This window comes from Zosterops lateralis, assembly GCF_965231275.1.
Source record: "Zosterops lateralis genome assembly, chromosome: 3".
NCBI lineage: Eukaryota > Metazoa > Chordata > Aves > Passeriformes > Zosteropidae > Zosterops > Zosterops lateralis.
In genome coordinates, this window is record NC_139764.1 from 10,206,011 (window position 1) to 10,220,074 (window position 14,064).

Sequence of the window (14,064 nt, forward strand, 5' to 3'; positions counted from 1 at the left end):
TGAAAACTTGCTTCTGCTTTTTGGCAAGTTCCTTCTATGTGTATGACAAAACCTGTCAGCTGGGAAGGCACTCAGCAGCCTTAAAGCATTATGGGATGGCTTTATATTCAATAGGAGGGCACAACTAGAAGTGTCCATGGAGCCTACATACAAGGGCTTTGGAATAATTTAGGCATTTTATGTTAGATTATCTGTCATGCCAAAGTCTTCAAGTCTTACCTTGTGTTTTGGGTTTGTGCAGCAAGATTTTGGTAGCGGGGGAAGATTTAATTTTAATTCTCATTATCTTGTCTGGTATTAAATTAAACTGATTTTCCCCTAGTCAAGTCTGTTTTGGCCATGATGGCAGACAATCAGTGATCTCTCCCTGCCCTTATCTCACAGCTTTTAATTCTGTTTTCTCTCTCCTGTCCTGCTGATCAGAGGAGAAAGAGCAGCTTTAGTGGGCACTTGGTCTCCAGCTAGGGTCACCTTGTTTTGGGGCAGATGTACCTTCTCTTCTGCTGAACAGATCATCTTGAGGGTGTGTGGGCTTTGTTTTAGTCAAGCCATGATAGGATTTTGAGAAACTCACTCAATTCTTCCTATTAGTGAGAGATTCTAATCTAGGATCTGTGGGCCCTGGGGAATGCAAGTTTTGTTTCACTTGCTAATGTAAGTAAGTGAATAGTAAAAAATGAGGAAACAGATAAAATTATATCATACAATCTCCTTTTACTTTAGTCCACATTATAAAAGAGGGGCTACCCTCATTTATATTTATACCAAAAATGATTTTCATGCTCAAGAGACTACCATGCTCCTAATCCTGCATTTTCTTCCAAACCTTATTCTTACCTAAGATGAAGGTATATTTCTTTAACCAGGTATGTGTGATTTTTTTCTGTGAGCTTTTTATGTTTGTTTGTTTTTTGCTGTTTTGTTTTTGTGGGTTTTTTTGAACAGAACTGTGGGATTTACTAAGTCAGCAAGACTTTTTGTATGTTTGGGGTTCAGTGGAAAGAAAACGCTGTTTCCACTTGGTGCTATTTCAGTGGATTAGGGAGTTCTTCAAACAGAAATATTAGCTTGAGTGGTAATACCTCAGGTGTCCCAGCTTCCTTGGTGCTACCTGAGATTCTTGCACTTTTTTTTTCATCCTAGAATTCTTGACATAAAAGTCTGATACTCTATGTGATAAAAATTCAGCAATTGTTATCTAAATTGATTAATTATCTAAATGGCACTCATGGGAACCAAATGAAGATACTGCTTAAAAAAAGAAGTTTAAATGTAGTATCATACTAGCAGTAGTTCTAAATGGCTGCATTGTGCGAACACCTCTGCTCAGTCCAGCTTTCAGTGGGTGCCCAGGTTTAGCAGAAGTGAAAGTAATTGGTGAAATAATGGGAAATTGTGAAAATAATTGGTGAAATATTGGAAAATGGTGGCCCATTTATGACTACAGCACTGCAGGAAATCATTCAGGAGAGTCTGCTGGTTGCTTTGTCTAGGAAAATTCCCAATGCTCCTTGGAAACACAACATGTCCTGCACTGGGAATATTCAGGAGGTTTGTTCAAAAAAACTTAGCAAGCATTTAATAACATAATACTTCAGCTCATATTCTGTATGCTTCACATCTGTTGTTTGGTCAGCTCTAATTGATATATTCTAAGTGGTTCATATTTTTTTAATTTGGAAAGGCACCATTTGTTTTGACACTATAACTAATGCCTGCAAATACTGTGTTCAAAACAGTTTTTTGACTATGTTGACACTTCCTAATGCACAGAGTTCTAAAAATTTGGCCTGGAGGTCAAATTCTCATATCTAAACCACATATTTAAGTAGTGGATTGAGTTCTGCATATATCAAAGTGGTAACCATACAGTGAATATAGATGATAATGTGTATATTAGAAGCATCAAGAACAAAGTCACTTGCTTTAGTGAGAGCAGTTGTACATTTAAAGAATTGTTGCTTTCTCTCTGTGTTTGTTGTGTATGTATTCATAGTACAACTACTTATCCTATTCATTTTAGTTGTGATTAAAAACTACAGCTTCATATAACAAAATATCATCAGTTCTAGGTTCTTCTAGCACTTAGACTCCAAAATACTGGAATGGAGAGTAAGAAATTGGCTCATGCAGCTCCTTTCCTTCTTTTACTAGGGCTAAGGCTCCAAATATCCCCAGATGTCCTTCTGCCTGACAGAGATGTTTCTGTGGTCTTTGAAGACCAACTTACATATTAGAGGTGAGCTGTTACCTGTTACTAAAACAAATCATCAAAGCTTGTTGATGGATATTGAACTAATATAAAATTCTGAATACCTGAATGAAGTATTTCTTATACTTAGGAGAAAACAAATTAGCAGCAATACAGTGTTTGGATTTGGTCACCTTTGCTTCTTTTTTGTCATGGAACTGGAGTATCCTTTCAAGTAAAAAAATGTTAAGATTACATTTGATTGGATGCATTTCCCTTCTTGGGAAGCTGTGGCCTGTTTGACTGTGAGCTTCAATTTAATGACTGGTTTGGGTGAATGATCCACAGCCAAGTGAGCTGCAGAGGCATTGTGATTTGTCCTCAATGTGAAAATAATAGATTACTACATGTTCTGGATATTTTTCATGATTACTTGAAATTTCATGCTTACAAGGATACATGTGTCTTATTAATTGATTGTTCCAAAAGACATATGATTAATTCCTAGCCATGTATAAATGACCTTAATTCATCTTGCCTTGCTATCCCTAAAATATAATTTTAAAAAATCCCACTGGTTCATAAGTGGACCATATAAAAATTATTTATGACACATCATGTCAACTGTACCATACAATAATTTTATTGAAATATTATTTTGAATAATCAATTGATATTCAGCTGAATGTTATTACTCAAATATTGACTGTGTCTTGAGATCCCATCTTAATGTGAGAACTGTTCTATGACAACAATAACAGCAAAACCTCAAAAGCTGTATTTCATAGCAAAAATCTGATGGTTTAAGTAAAAAAACCAGTTGTTATTTATTTAATTAAAGCTCTGCTGTGGACTACTGTGCCTATTTCCCACATTTGACCTTCTTGCTTCCATTTATGCATTGCCTAAGTGCCTCATTCAAAAAATCTGAGGCAGAAGGGTGGATAATGTCCTGGTTTAAAACCTGCCTGCATTTTCAGTGCCTTCCTACATTTTTTTTTTTCCATGTAAGGAGTTTCTCCCCATGAAATATACTTGTCTGACTTTAGGAGGACATAGATGCAGTGACAAACTAATTGCTTTAAACCAGTGCAACATAATGCTATACTTAGACCTGCCCACTGGAGCTTGCCATGGCACTTCTGAGTGTTTACCTGTCTGATGGGGTTCTAGTCCTTATGCAGCTGAAATATCCAAATTTCTTTGCCACAGGAACCACCTTGATAATACCTGTAGATTAAGAATATTGGATCCTTTGAAAGAGCAGATTAATGAACTTCATGAGTTCATTGATCTTAAAAAAAGCTATAACCCGTTGTCTTTAGCTCAGCTGTATCAGTCATCAGAAGACATGTTTAAGTCATTCCAAGATACACTTTTCACTGTGATCCTTACCTTTCCTTGTAAAAGAACACAAAATATGCTAATTAGGAAGGTGGTAAAAATACTTTTGCATGTGTGCAGCTGGAAGGAAATCAAAGTGTATATCAGGGAAATGACAGCTCCAAATAAATGCAAGGGCTTGTCACATCCTTCTTCATGCCTTCTCTGCTGGTTCTTGAAAGTCTCAATGATATATGATGACTATGCTTGTATTTTAACACCAAACACTGCTTTAACAGGCAAAAATTGAGGTGCTGAACCTTGTTTTCTAAGTTGTCTTCTGGTTTTAGTGCCATGTTCATCATTTAATGTACTTCCATTTAATTGTACAGATGACGACATTGGGATCCACCAGTACTGTGACAAGAAGGAACCAGGTAAAATATAAATAACCGTAACTTAAACTAAACAAAACTTCCAGATGTTCAATGTTTGACACCAACTGCTTGCTCTTAGAAATGCAGCTTCAGATTTCTTGTTAGTATATACCTCTGTATTTTTATGGAGTAAGGCAGCACAGGAAGTTTCTCTCCCCAGACTTATGTAGGAATATTAAAAAACCTTTTACACCACAGAAGGAAAAAAAAAAAGAAAAGGAAAAATATTCACATAAAACCCACCATTATGTAATTTTCATATTTTCATTCTCTTTCCTTTAGCATCACAGATGAAGCACAATTATTTAGAAGAGAAACAAAAGCTAGCAGAACGTAAGGATATTGTCTGAGTTTCTCCCCACAGTAAGATCAAATGGCAAATTTGGATCGGTTATGCTCCTGGAAGAGCACTAAAATAACCTCAGACTGCTTCCAATGTAGCTTTCTGCACATGTCATCTAAGACTGATGATCTCAGAACTACACAGCACAAAACAATTGAAACTTTATAATTATTTCTTCCTGGGTATTTGCAATCTGTTTTTTTAGGGGTTTTTTCTTGTCACTAAGCATGGTAGTGTCTATTGCTTTTCCAGTCCGTTGTCAAAAGGAATCACAAAAATAATCCAGAGTTTTCCTTATGAAATTTACTTAGCAGATGAGCAATAAACATTTTCCCAATCATCTCTTGACTTGCAACACCAACTGGCTTCAAACTGGAAATTGTAACTGAAATACTTTCAACCAAAATCAAATTCCAGACTAATAATCAGCTGCCTTCATAGAATGATTTTAGCTTTGAAACATTTACACTGTCCCTGCATTACCTGGTTAAAAGCAATTTCAGTTCATGCTGTCACACAGCAGTACTGTGACACTTAAAGATTTTTATATTAGTACAACTTTTCTCTAGCTCAAGCTTTACAACTCCTGCATTGCTCAGAGCATGCATTAATGTTCAAACATCATTACATGGCAACTCTGAAAAATCTAATTGATTTTTTTAGACAACTTCACCAAGCCATGTCTATGCTGTTAGCTTATCCAAGTGAAAATTCCCATGGAACTGTGCATGCATAGGAAGGCAAAATGTATTCTGGGAGGATTAGTTCTTCCCATCACTGCAAGGAGTGTTTGGAGCAGGCTGAAGCTCCACTGGGGATGGATGTGAAGGTGAAAATCCACACCCAGTGCAGAGGATGCTTTTCAGGTGGGATCAGGGAAGGTCTGGGGAGGTGAGGGAGGGTTCCAGGCAGGGAGGAGCCTCACAGGTTTGCATCACTTGTAAAGATAAAAGTGTGGTGTTATCCCACAGGGCTGCATGTGTGAAAGGAGGAGCAGCCCCAAATGAACCCCATCACCAGCAGCTCCAGTGGTGCCTTCACACGTGTGACAGGCAAAAGGAGCTCACACTGCTACACATTTTCCCTGGAAATGCAGAGGCGCCTCCAGCACAAAGCCTGCACAGCACATTTTGGAAAGAGGAGCACTGGGCAGAACTTTATTCCCAGCTTTTGATTTGTTCAGATAGTTTGGTATCTGTACAGGCAATTTCCCATTTTGCATATGTGGATAAATATTCGAGTATTTATGAAGGCACCCATTGAAAATGTGATCTTACATGCCTAATTAATATTATCATAACGGTTCCACCAACACTGGCTTCAGTCCAATGAAACACAAAGAGAAGTTGTATGCTGGTGTCCTCTTTTGTTGATATATGAAATCCTTCATTTTTTCACTGTATAGCACTTCTATTGTAAGCTCCTTTTTGCAGGGAGGTTTGGGCATAACTGCTAAGTCATTCAGTCTGGAAGTTGGCATACAAACTGACATCTTGGAGCTCAAAACTTTTCATCAGGTTTCCTTTAAATAGGAACAGATTATAAACAATGTGTTCTACTTTCTCATGGGGTTTTTTTGTACACTTATGAACAGAAAACTGCTCACTTCTAAATGAAGAAATTTCACAAGTTATTAGAGCCTGATTCTCAGCCATGAAACAAGCCAATTACTGGCAACTCCAGAGGAAGCTTTGCCTCCTGATTGCTAGAATTAATGTATTAGGCCAGATTTTTCACAATAGTGTGCTGAACACTAATAAATTTGTTAAAGGACTTCAGCAGTCATGCAGTTTCTTCTGTGCTTGACTTGGCAGATTCTTCAGACCAAATTTTCAAGAACATCCTATAAATTACTGGACTCCATGAGATATGGCATTCACATTAGCCAGTTGTTAATACTTTTATATATGCATATATATTCATGCATATATGTTTTGCAGACATGTTAGTGCCTGCTTTTTGAAATTAGGCAATGAAATGTTAGTTCAGAAGAACAGAATCTGTTTAGGATGCTTGAAACTTGAAACTGAGATAATATACTGAGCAGCAGATACTTTTTCACTGTAAGTGCCTAGCAGCTGGGTAAGCTTTGCACATAATTGCCACAGGGAAATTATGGTCATTGTGGGTAGGACACGCCAACTGTTCCTATGATTGAGCCTTCCAAAAACAGATCTTTTGACGCTAGAAACCATGGCCATTTCCTTCCAGGTGTAGGTGAGTTTTTACATGTGAGATAACCCCTGGAAAGCTTGGGTTTGTGTTTCCACAGAAAAGGAAGTTCAGCTCATAGAACTTTTAAAAATGACATATGTAGATGTATGTTTGCACACACACCTACATGTATATGTATTCAGTCACTTATATATACACATTTCTCTATCAACTTTATATTTTTTCCCTCACTTTTGTTTGACAGCTCGAGATTACCCTTGGATCCTGAAAACCAAGCGCCCAGACAAGCTGCGAGATGCACTCAAGGAGGTGGAGGTATGGTTCAGAAAGCTTCAAGCACAGTAACATCTAATCTGCTTTTCAAACCCCTTTCAACAGCTTTAATTTTCATAAAGATCCAGCTCTCCCAGTGATGATAAATGTGCTTTTGTCTGGTGGGCTCCTCTGAAACAGCTGCATCTTTGTGTGGCATTTTTCATCTGTAAACTGGAAAATCAGAAGTCTGTTAACTGATAGTGACAATGTGTGCTGCCAACTCCACTCTCTTGTTTTCTGTTGTCCTCCAGGACTTAATGCAGAACAGTCCATGTGTGCTGAGCAAATGGAAGAACAAACATACCTGTCAGGTACAGTGTCATCAAAAGGTCTTGCAGAGTTCTGTTGTTGGTGTTGAACAGTGATGGGAGCAGGAGTGTTAAAATGTTAACACAGAACATCACTGGAGTTTTTTTAATATTATAAGAAATATTTTTTAATATCTTAACTAAATTTGGTTTATTTAAATTTCTACCCTGAAAAACATGCTTCAAATAAAAAGCCTGGAGTTTATCAACACAAAGAAATTACATTAAAAGGCCCTGATTCTGTGAGATTATGACGATGATGGCTATTATTATTGTTATTATTGTTATTTTATTATTACTATTATTGTTTGGGGAAACTGAAAACATCCTGCACCTCAAAATAGCAGGCTGAGGGAGCAGCTATGTATTAAAATACATAGTCAGGTCTGGAATCTGTGTTATATTACTTTTATGTCTTAATTATCTACGTATCTGCCATAAATCTTTTTACTTTATGCTTGTCAATATGGAAGTGAAGTTATAACTCGAAACCAACTAAATCATGAATCAAGTTATGGAATAAAAGATCTGTGACATGTAGCTGTTCTCTGGCTATAGGAGTTCCACATTTTGTGTACAAGAAACCGTTTTTCACATCCTCACTGAGACAGAACTGTAGGGCAGGGAGCAGAGCTGAACATGAAGTGCTCCATAATCATGTCCTTCTTCTGAAAAACATATATAGTGAATTTTAGATGTTTATACAACCTTCATGAGGAAATGCATCATATTTGAAACTGCTTTGGCACGGGGAATACTTGTCAATATTACTGTCTCAAAAAAGGATCTTTGTCTTCTAACTTTTATGCTTTTTCAGACTTGTAATTTTTTCTTCTTATTCAAGTAGTTCCAAATGTGTGTCAGCAGAATGATTGTTAAATATCCAAAAACTGTACAGCTAAAATTCCAGAAATGCCTTTAAGGATAGCAAAAGTTTTAAATGCTTGACATGCCAAATGGTATGTAGTCTTTTCATATCAATAATAAAAATATGATTGTCTAAGCTACATTTGCCTATCAGATCTTACTGCTGGTAAATGTATATCATTCACATACAAATTACATAGTATACATCTGTGAATGTTAATCTTCTAGAGCTGATTTAAATATTAATTGCTAATTTGGGGAAACCATTTTTTCCTGTTATTATTGTTCTGATTAGGAAAGGAATTTGGTTAAGAAATACCAAGTCAATTAGCTGTGAGTGCTTTCATTTGCATCTCAGTTTGCTGTCTCTTCATTTGCTTTCCTTGTCCATTCTCCCTTTACCATTTTCCCTCCCCTCCCATTCATCAGCATCCACCTGCAGTGTGTGTACAATGCATACTTTGGAAAAGTAAATTTCTTGCCAGGATGTGTTGTTCTGCCTTTACAATACAACACCTTTGGCTGACTATCTGTTCTGGTAAACTCTTCTTTATTTTTTGACTTCACATCTTCCAAGTTATTTCAGGCTTGCATCAACATGAATGAGACAAATGCAATTTAACTTATTTCTTCTACAAGATGGGAAAGAAAAGAGATGGGTGTTTTCATCTTAGTATATTCAGTATCAAACAATGTAAAGGGGTGGTTTAATAAATTGAGTATTTGGGGTGTTTTTTCAGATGGCTTCTAAGGCCAGAGTATAAGTGATGGGATAGTTTATAACATAACCATAAAATAACCAGTGAAAGTTATAGACAAAAATCATAGTCATTTCTCTGTCCTCAAATTCTGCTTTTAGTTTCTCAATCACAAACCAAAATGTTTTTTTGTTTAATAGTGACTGATTATTGAAATCTCCAACAAGGGTTAGAATGTTTTGCCAAAACAATTGTGTTATTCCACTTTCTGTCTTCCTGAAAATAAAAGACCTCCAACAAATGAAAATAAATAGAGAAAAATGAATCACTTGGAAAAGTCTAGAACAGAAAAGCTGGCTTCTATCAATTTTGATGTCAGATGGTTTGTTTTTTCTGCTGCTCATCAGTCTTTGAGTATTTGGCAGCAATAATTGGACTGTCCCTCTTTGATGCAAAAGTTCTGAAGCTTCTGGAGAAGATGTTGTATATTTATTTTTTAATTCTAAGTGGAATACTAATTAACTGTTTCGGGAGACAGTGCTTATCATACAATGGTGTCATCTGTGGCATAACACTGCTGTATGCACAGCCTTTTTTGAATGAATACCAGAGCTAGTGGGAAGAGTCCATATTTGCATTAACTTTGGAGCGTTAAAGCAATGTGTCAGACAAACATATAGGAAATTAGCTTGATTTTCATAATTTCAATGTTTATGGCTAAATTTCAGCATATGGTTTAAATTCTAGTCTCTATTTTTCATTTGTTTTTATAGCAATACAGTGTCAAATGAACTGCGTTATAGAAATTAAAATATTTAACTCAACAGCCACATTCTCCCATTTCTCATTGAATGTTATTTATATTTGAATCTGCCATATGTGTAACTGAACCAGGAGCAGTTCTCTCTGTATTGTAATAACAATGTGCCATCCGAAAACTCAGTGGCTGCTGTATCTTGAGCAAGACAAATGGAAGGAGAACTGGAAGGTGATGCAATGAAAACAAGACTATTCTTTGAAAAAGTACTATGATTTCCCTCAGATTTTGTGTAAAACAAGCATGGAGCTGCTGCCAGTGTGCCTTCTGTAAATATAAATATACATAAATATACCTAAATATGGTATATTCTAAATAGACCACTATTCCTAATGCCTAAAAAGTGGAATCACTCTTCCTCCAGTACTTCCATCTCAGAAGTGGCCCACAGGCAAAAATTTGGGGACTGTAATTTAAAAAAATTTTAGCTGCATCTGCTAAAAATAAGTGTGCTGTCATATTAACTGTTTATGTGCAAATGGCCAATTACACTTCATGCATATGCCCCAAGGAGAAATCCAGTCATTTTGCCTGCAGATTATCTTGTCCATTGCATGAGTGAATTTCTCAAAGTTGGCTTTTCTGTATGAGTTTTGCCTAGAATGACCATAATGCTGGCCTGGTTTTCTACCTTTGTTAGTATTTCATTTTATGTGTCAAAAATTATCTTATTACATTATTATTATTATTATTATTATTATTATTATTATTTGGTGAGCAATCAGTGCATTAGAAGTTCCACATTGACTTCCTTGTCCATTGCCAAAAAACCCCAATAAACTTTATTTTTGCAGTCCTAAGTGTACATTCCAGCACTGCTTAGAGCTTCTGAAATAGGTGATGTGCCAGTTCTTGTAAACATAACCTAGGCAATACAGGGATTTTTGTCAAGGAGCTTTCTCTCATATTTAAAAGAGCTTAGTTGAGTCCTAAAGGACTGAGGTCCTCTCTTTAGATCTGTTCCAATAGGATCTGAACCTACACCATTTCTGTGTGGTACTTCTGACCCCCAACTTTGATGACCTGTGTTGAGTTGCTGAAATAATCCTGTAATCTTCAGTTAGCTGATGTCAAAGGAAAATAAATAGACCATAAAAGAAGGATGACAGGAGAAAGACAAGAAGTCTTTACAATAAGATGCCACTGTGCTCCTCAGCTTTCCCTGCCAAGGAGTAATAACCTAAGGAAATAATTTTATCAGTATTGTTGATTTTACTCAGCTCAGCTCTGGCTGCTTCTTGTCTAGGTCTCCTTCTCTAATTCTTTGGAATGCTTTTAAGTTTTGCCACAAAATCATGAAATCTCTCTATGAAATGATGCCATTGGTTAAGGTTTGGTTTTACAATATAAAGCAGTAAAAATAAATGAGATCTAGCTGAAACATTTGATTTCAAAATATTTTTCAGTGCTACATTTACATTGTGATGTTGAATTAAACACATACCAACATTGTTATACAGTTTATTGTATAAAAGCCAAGCACTAGCTATGAATCATATCTGTTACCTGCTAATGAAAAAGATTTATGTACACTTTGCTAAATTGTTTTGATTTCATTTAGTTGTATTTGTGTTGCAATTGACATATTTGTATAAATAACTTTTCTTTTGCCATTGTCGACATACTTAGGACTGGATTCTGGACTGAGATCCACAGCAATATTTTCTTGCTTGTTCCATCAGCTACAATGCCCATTAGCAAAATGATTTAGCAAGACACGTGGTGACAGAGGACTTTTGATATCAAACCCAAGACATTCTGTCTAGAACACATGAGAAGCCAGCACCCATCCCCAATTACTGAAAGGAACACTGCCCTCATTTTAAATTCTTTGGTTGCTTTTGATCACAGCCATTAATGTGCTGTGTGGTTTGAGATATTTGGAGCTAGAAGTACAAATGCATTGATTATTGTGAAACAGTAACATGTAACAACAATAACTTCATCTGTAATAAGGCATGCAACACAGTAATTATGGTGGGGTGGCTAAGAAAGCAATCTGGAATGAAGAGGTGGGGAAAAACCCTGGGAACCTGCTTGGACAAGAAATGCTTTGCAATTCTCTTCTCCTTTTGCATATTCCTTTGTCAGTTGGGCACTCGAAGGGAAAACAGTTTGCAGCAATATTTCTTTACAGGCATATTTTCCTTCTCTTCCAATTTTAATCAGATAGAAGCAAATCCTGGCTTTGCTCCACAGGTATCTTTTTAGGTAGAAGGGCTGATAAGCAGCTGAGCTGCGTGAATGAGAAGTCAAGGGCTCAGGCTTCTGAGGATAAAGGGATCCACTTAAGTAGATGCTTAAGTTGTACTAAAGTCCATAAGTCATGAACCTGTACTTAAGTCCTTTGCTTAATAAAAACTATCTCAAATACATATTGGAGCCCTTTGCTATCGGGGAAGGGAAGGGCTAAGTCTTTCCCGGAGTATCCTCTGCTGCTTATGCCTTTCTTGCTCAGTGGAGAACAATTTTTTGGCATATAAAATATGAAATCCTTTCTGTTAAAGTCTTCACATTCAACTCCTCGGTAACAGAAATTAAGTGGCCCTTCCTTCCCAGTATGTAAAACAATCAGGTGCCCAAACATTTTACTCATTTGCATTCAAGTACTCTGCCTTATTCTTCCAATAGGTATGAAGTCATGCTTTCATATTTTGTTTAGGAACACCTTGTGACTTTTTAAGCTCTGGAAATAGCTCTTCTGATTTTATTTTTCCCATCATGGTGCTTCAATCCGAAAAATTTATGATGTGTTTCATCATTGTGAATTTCTTTCCCTAAATTAATGTCTGTTAGATGGAATGATGTAGTGCCTTGTGTAAATAATGCCTCTTACATTGGCTTTTATTCCTTAACATTGATGGGCTGTTCCCTTTGGGGTTGGATCACTGTGTATCCGTGTTCAAGCCAAGTTTGCAGTCTCCCCTCTTTGCTTTATATTCATTCCTGCTTGTGACTGGACTGCTCCCATCCACCAAAATATGAGCTTAACTAAGCAAACTTATGTGTAACAGCACCTAAATCTTATTATCATGGAGCAGTCTTTGCACAGCCTGCACAATGTAGCAAACTGAGATAGTGGTTTCAATTTGAGCACATAAATATTTCCCCTTTTATGGAATATTTTTGATGAAAGCACAGAAACATAGAATTATTTAGGGTAGAGAAGACTCTTAGGAGTGAGTCCAGCTGTTAACTTAATGCTCCAAAATTCATGACTAAAACCTGCCCTTGAGTTCTACATCTACACATCTTTAATACCTCCAGGGGTGGTGACTCCACCACTGCCCTGTTTTCTTTAAGTGCCTGCTTGTACTTCATGGTAAACTCTAAGAACTAATTTTTTAAAAATCCTCAGTTCTAATCCAAAGCATTTCTAAAGGGAGATGGATGAAATACTAACCTTGCATGGCAATATAGTGTGTAAAGTCTCTGATTAACTTTTTATATTTAGACTCTAAAAGTTCCTAGAAAAATGAACTTAAGCCTATAGACCAACCACACTAAGTTATTAAAACAAAAATTTGTTAAAATGCAATTTAAGATTTCTCAAATGTCTCAAAGTTCTGAGGAGAATGATGAAAAATAATATTTTGCTTTAAAATAAAGGAAGGAGGAAGCACAATAGGAGAAACAATAAAAGTAGTGGAAATGATGCTACATTTACCTACTATCAGTGATTCTGTCATGCCATAGTGATAGCACAGAGATCTATACAATATTGAAAATCCGTAACACTGGTTTAATGGCTAGTTTCATAGATGTAAAGCACAGCACACCCATTAGCACTTTTTATAGTTCTATAAATGTCTTGTCATGAAATACTGGAGAGGTTTTCATTGATTTCTATTCTAGCTGTGTAACAGGTGCCATTTATGCCATTACCAGGAAATTAATACATGGGCATAAAGTGAATTTACAACCTGACTGCACCATCCCTCTTCTTGGCACATAAGACTGAAAGATCAGGTGGTGTTTTACTCTCCTCTATCAGGCTGATATCCAATCAGTTATTTAGAACTGAGCTTCCTGGAGTATTTATGTGATTTCCCTTCATTGTTGCTTACATCACAGTTCGGTAGCTCCTGGGTTTCAACCCTCACTTTTTCCAGCAGGTTTTTCAGAGGGTTATACTCAACTATACTCAAACCTTGCTGGGCTTCATGTTACCAAGTCGGAAATAAATTGTGATTTTATCTAATCTAACTTCAACATAAGGACAAATTGAAGTTTTGAAAGATTGTAATAAAAGCTGCAGGAGTGTAAGCGTGTCTAACATTTTTACTAGGACAAAACCTTAAAGGACATCTGTCATGAGAGGGAATATTGAAACAGTGACTATATATATCTATCAAATGAATTTATGATTAGACTTTGGCAGGATAGGAGCTGATCATTTGTTCTTAGAAATTAATTTCACATCACAGGGTTTTATTTGTTTCTACTTCACACATTACTAGAATTTATTTTTTAAACATGTTGGTGTTAGGGCAGGAAAATAATTTGTTTAAATACACTTGTTCTCTTCTTTGGAGAGCACAGAGGTAGAGTAATATAGCAAAATATGGATAAATGAGAGTTTCCATAACT

The 14,064-nt window shown here is 36.4% G+C and overlaps 1 protein-coding gene across 4 annotated transcripts in view; it reads left to right on the forward strand.

The window, feature by feature from the left end:
* Positions 1 to 14,064, forward strand: part of WDPCP (WD repeat containing planar cell polarity effector) — a 148,557-nt gene that overhangs the window by 41,519 nt on the left and 92,974 nt on the right. For all 4 annotated transcript variants that reach the window (XM_083857883.1, XM_083857884.1, XM_083857885.1 and 1 more), the window contains 4 exons: positions 2,155 to 2,239; positions 3,907 to 3,951; positions 6,714 to 6,784; positions 7,036 to 7,095. In XM_083857883.1, the coding sequence (XP_083714009.1) occupies positions 2,179 to 2,239; positions 3,907 to 3,951; positions 6,714 to 6,784; positions 7,036 to 7,095 (237 nt within the window). In that variant the 5' untranslated portion in view covers positions 2,155 to 2,178. The remainder of the gene's footprint in view (positions 1 to 2,154; positions 2,240 to 3,906; positions 3,952 to 6,713; positions 6,785 to 7,035; positions 7,096 to 14,064) is intronic.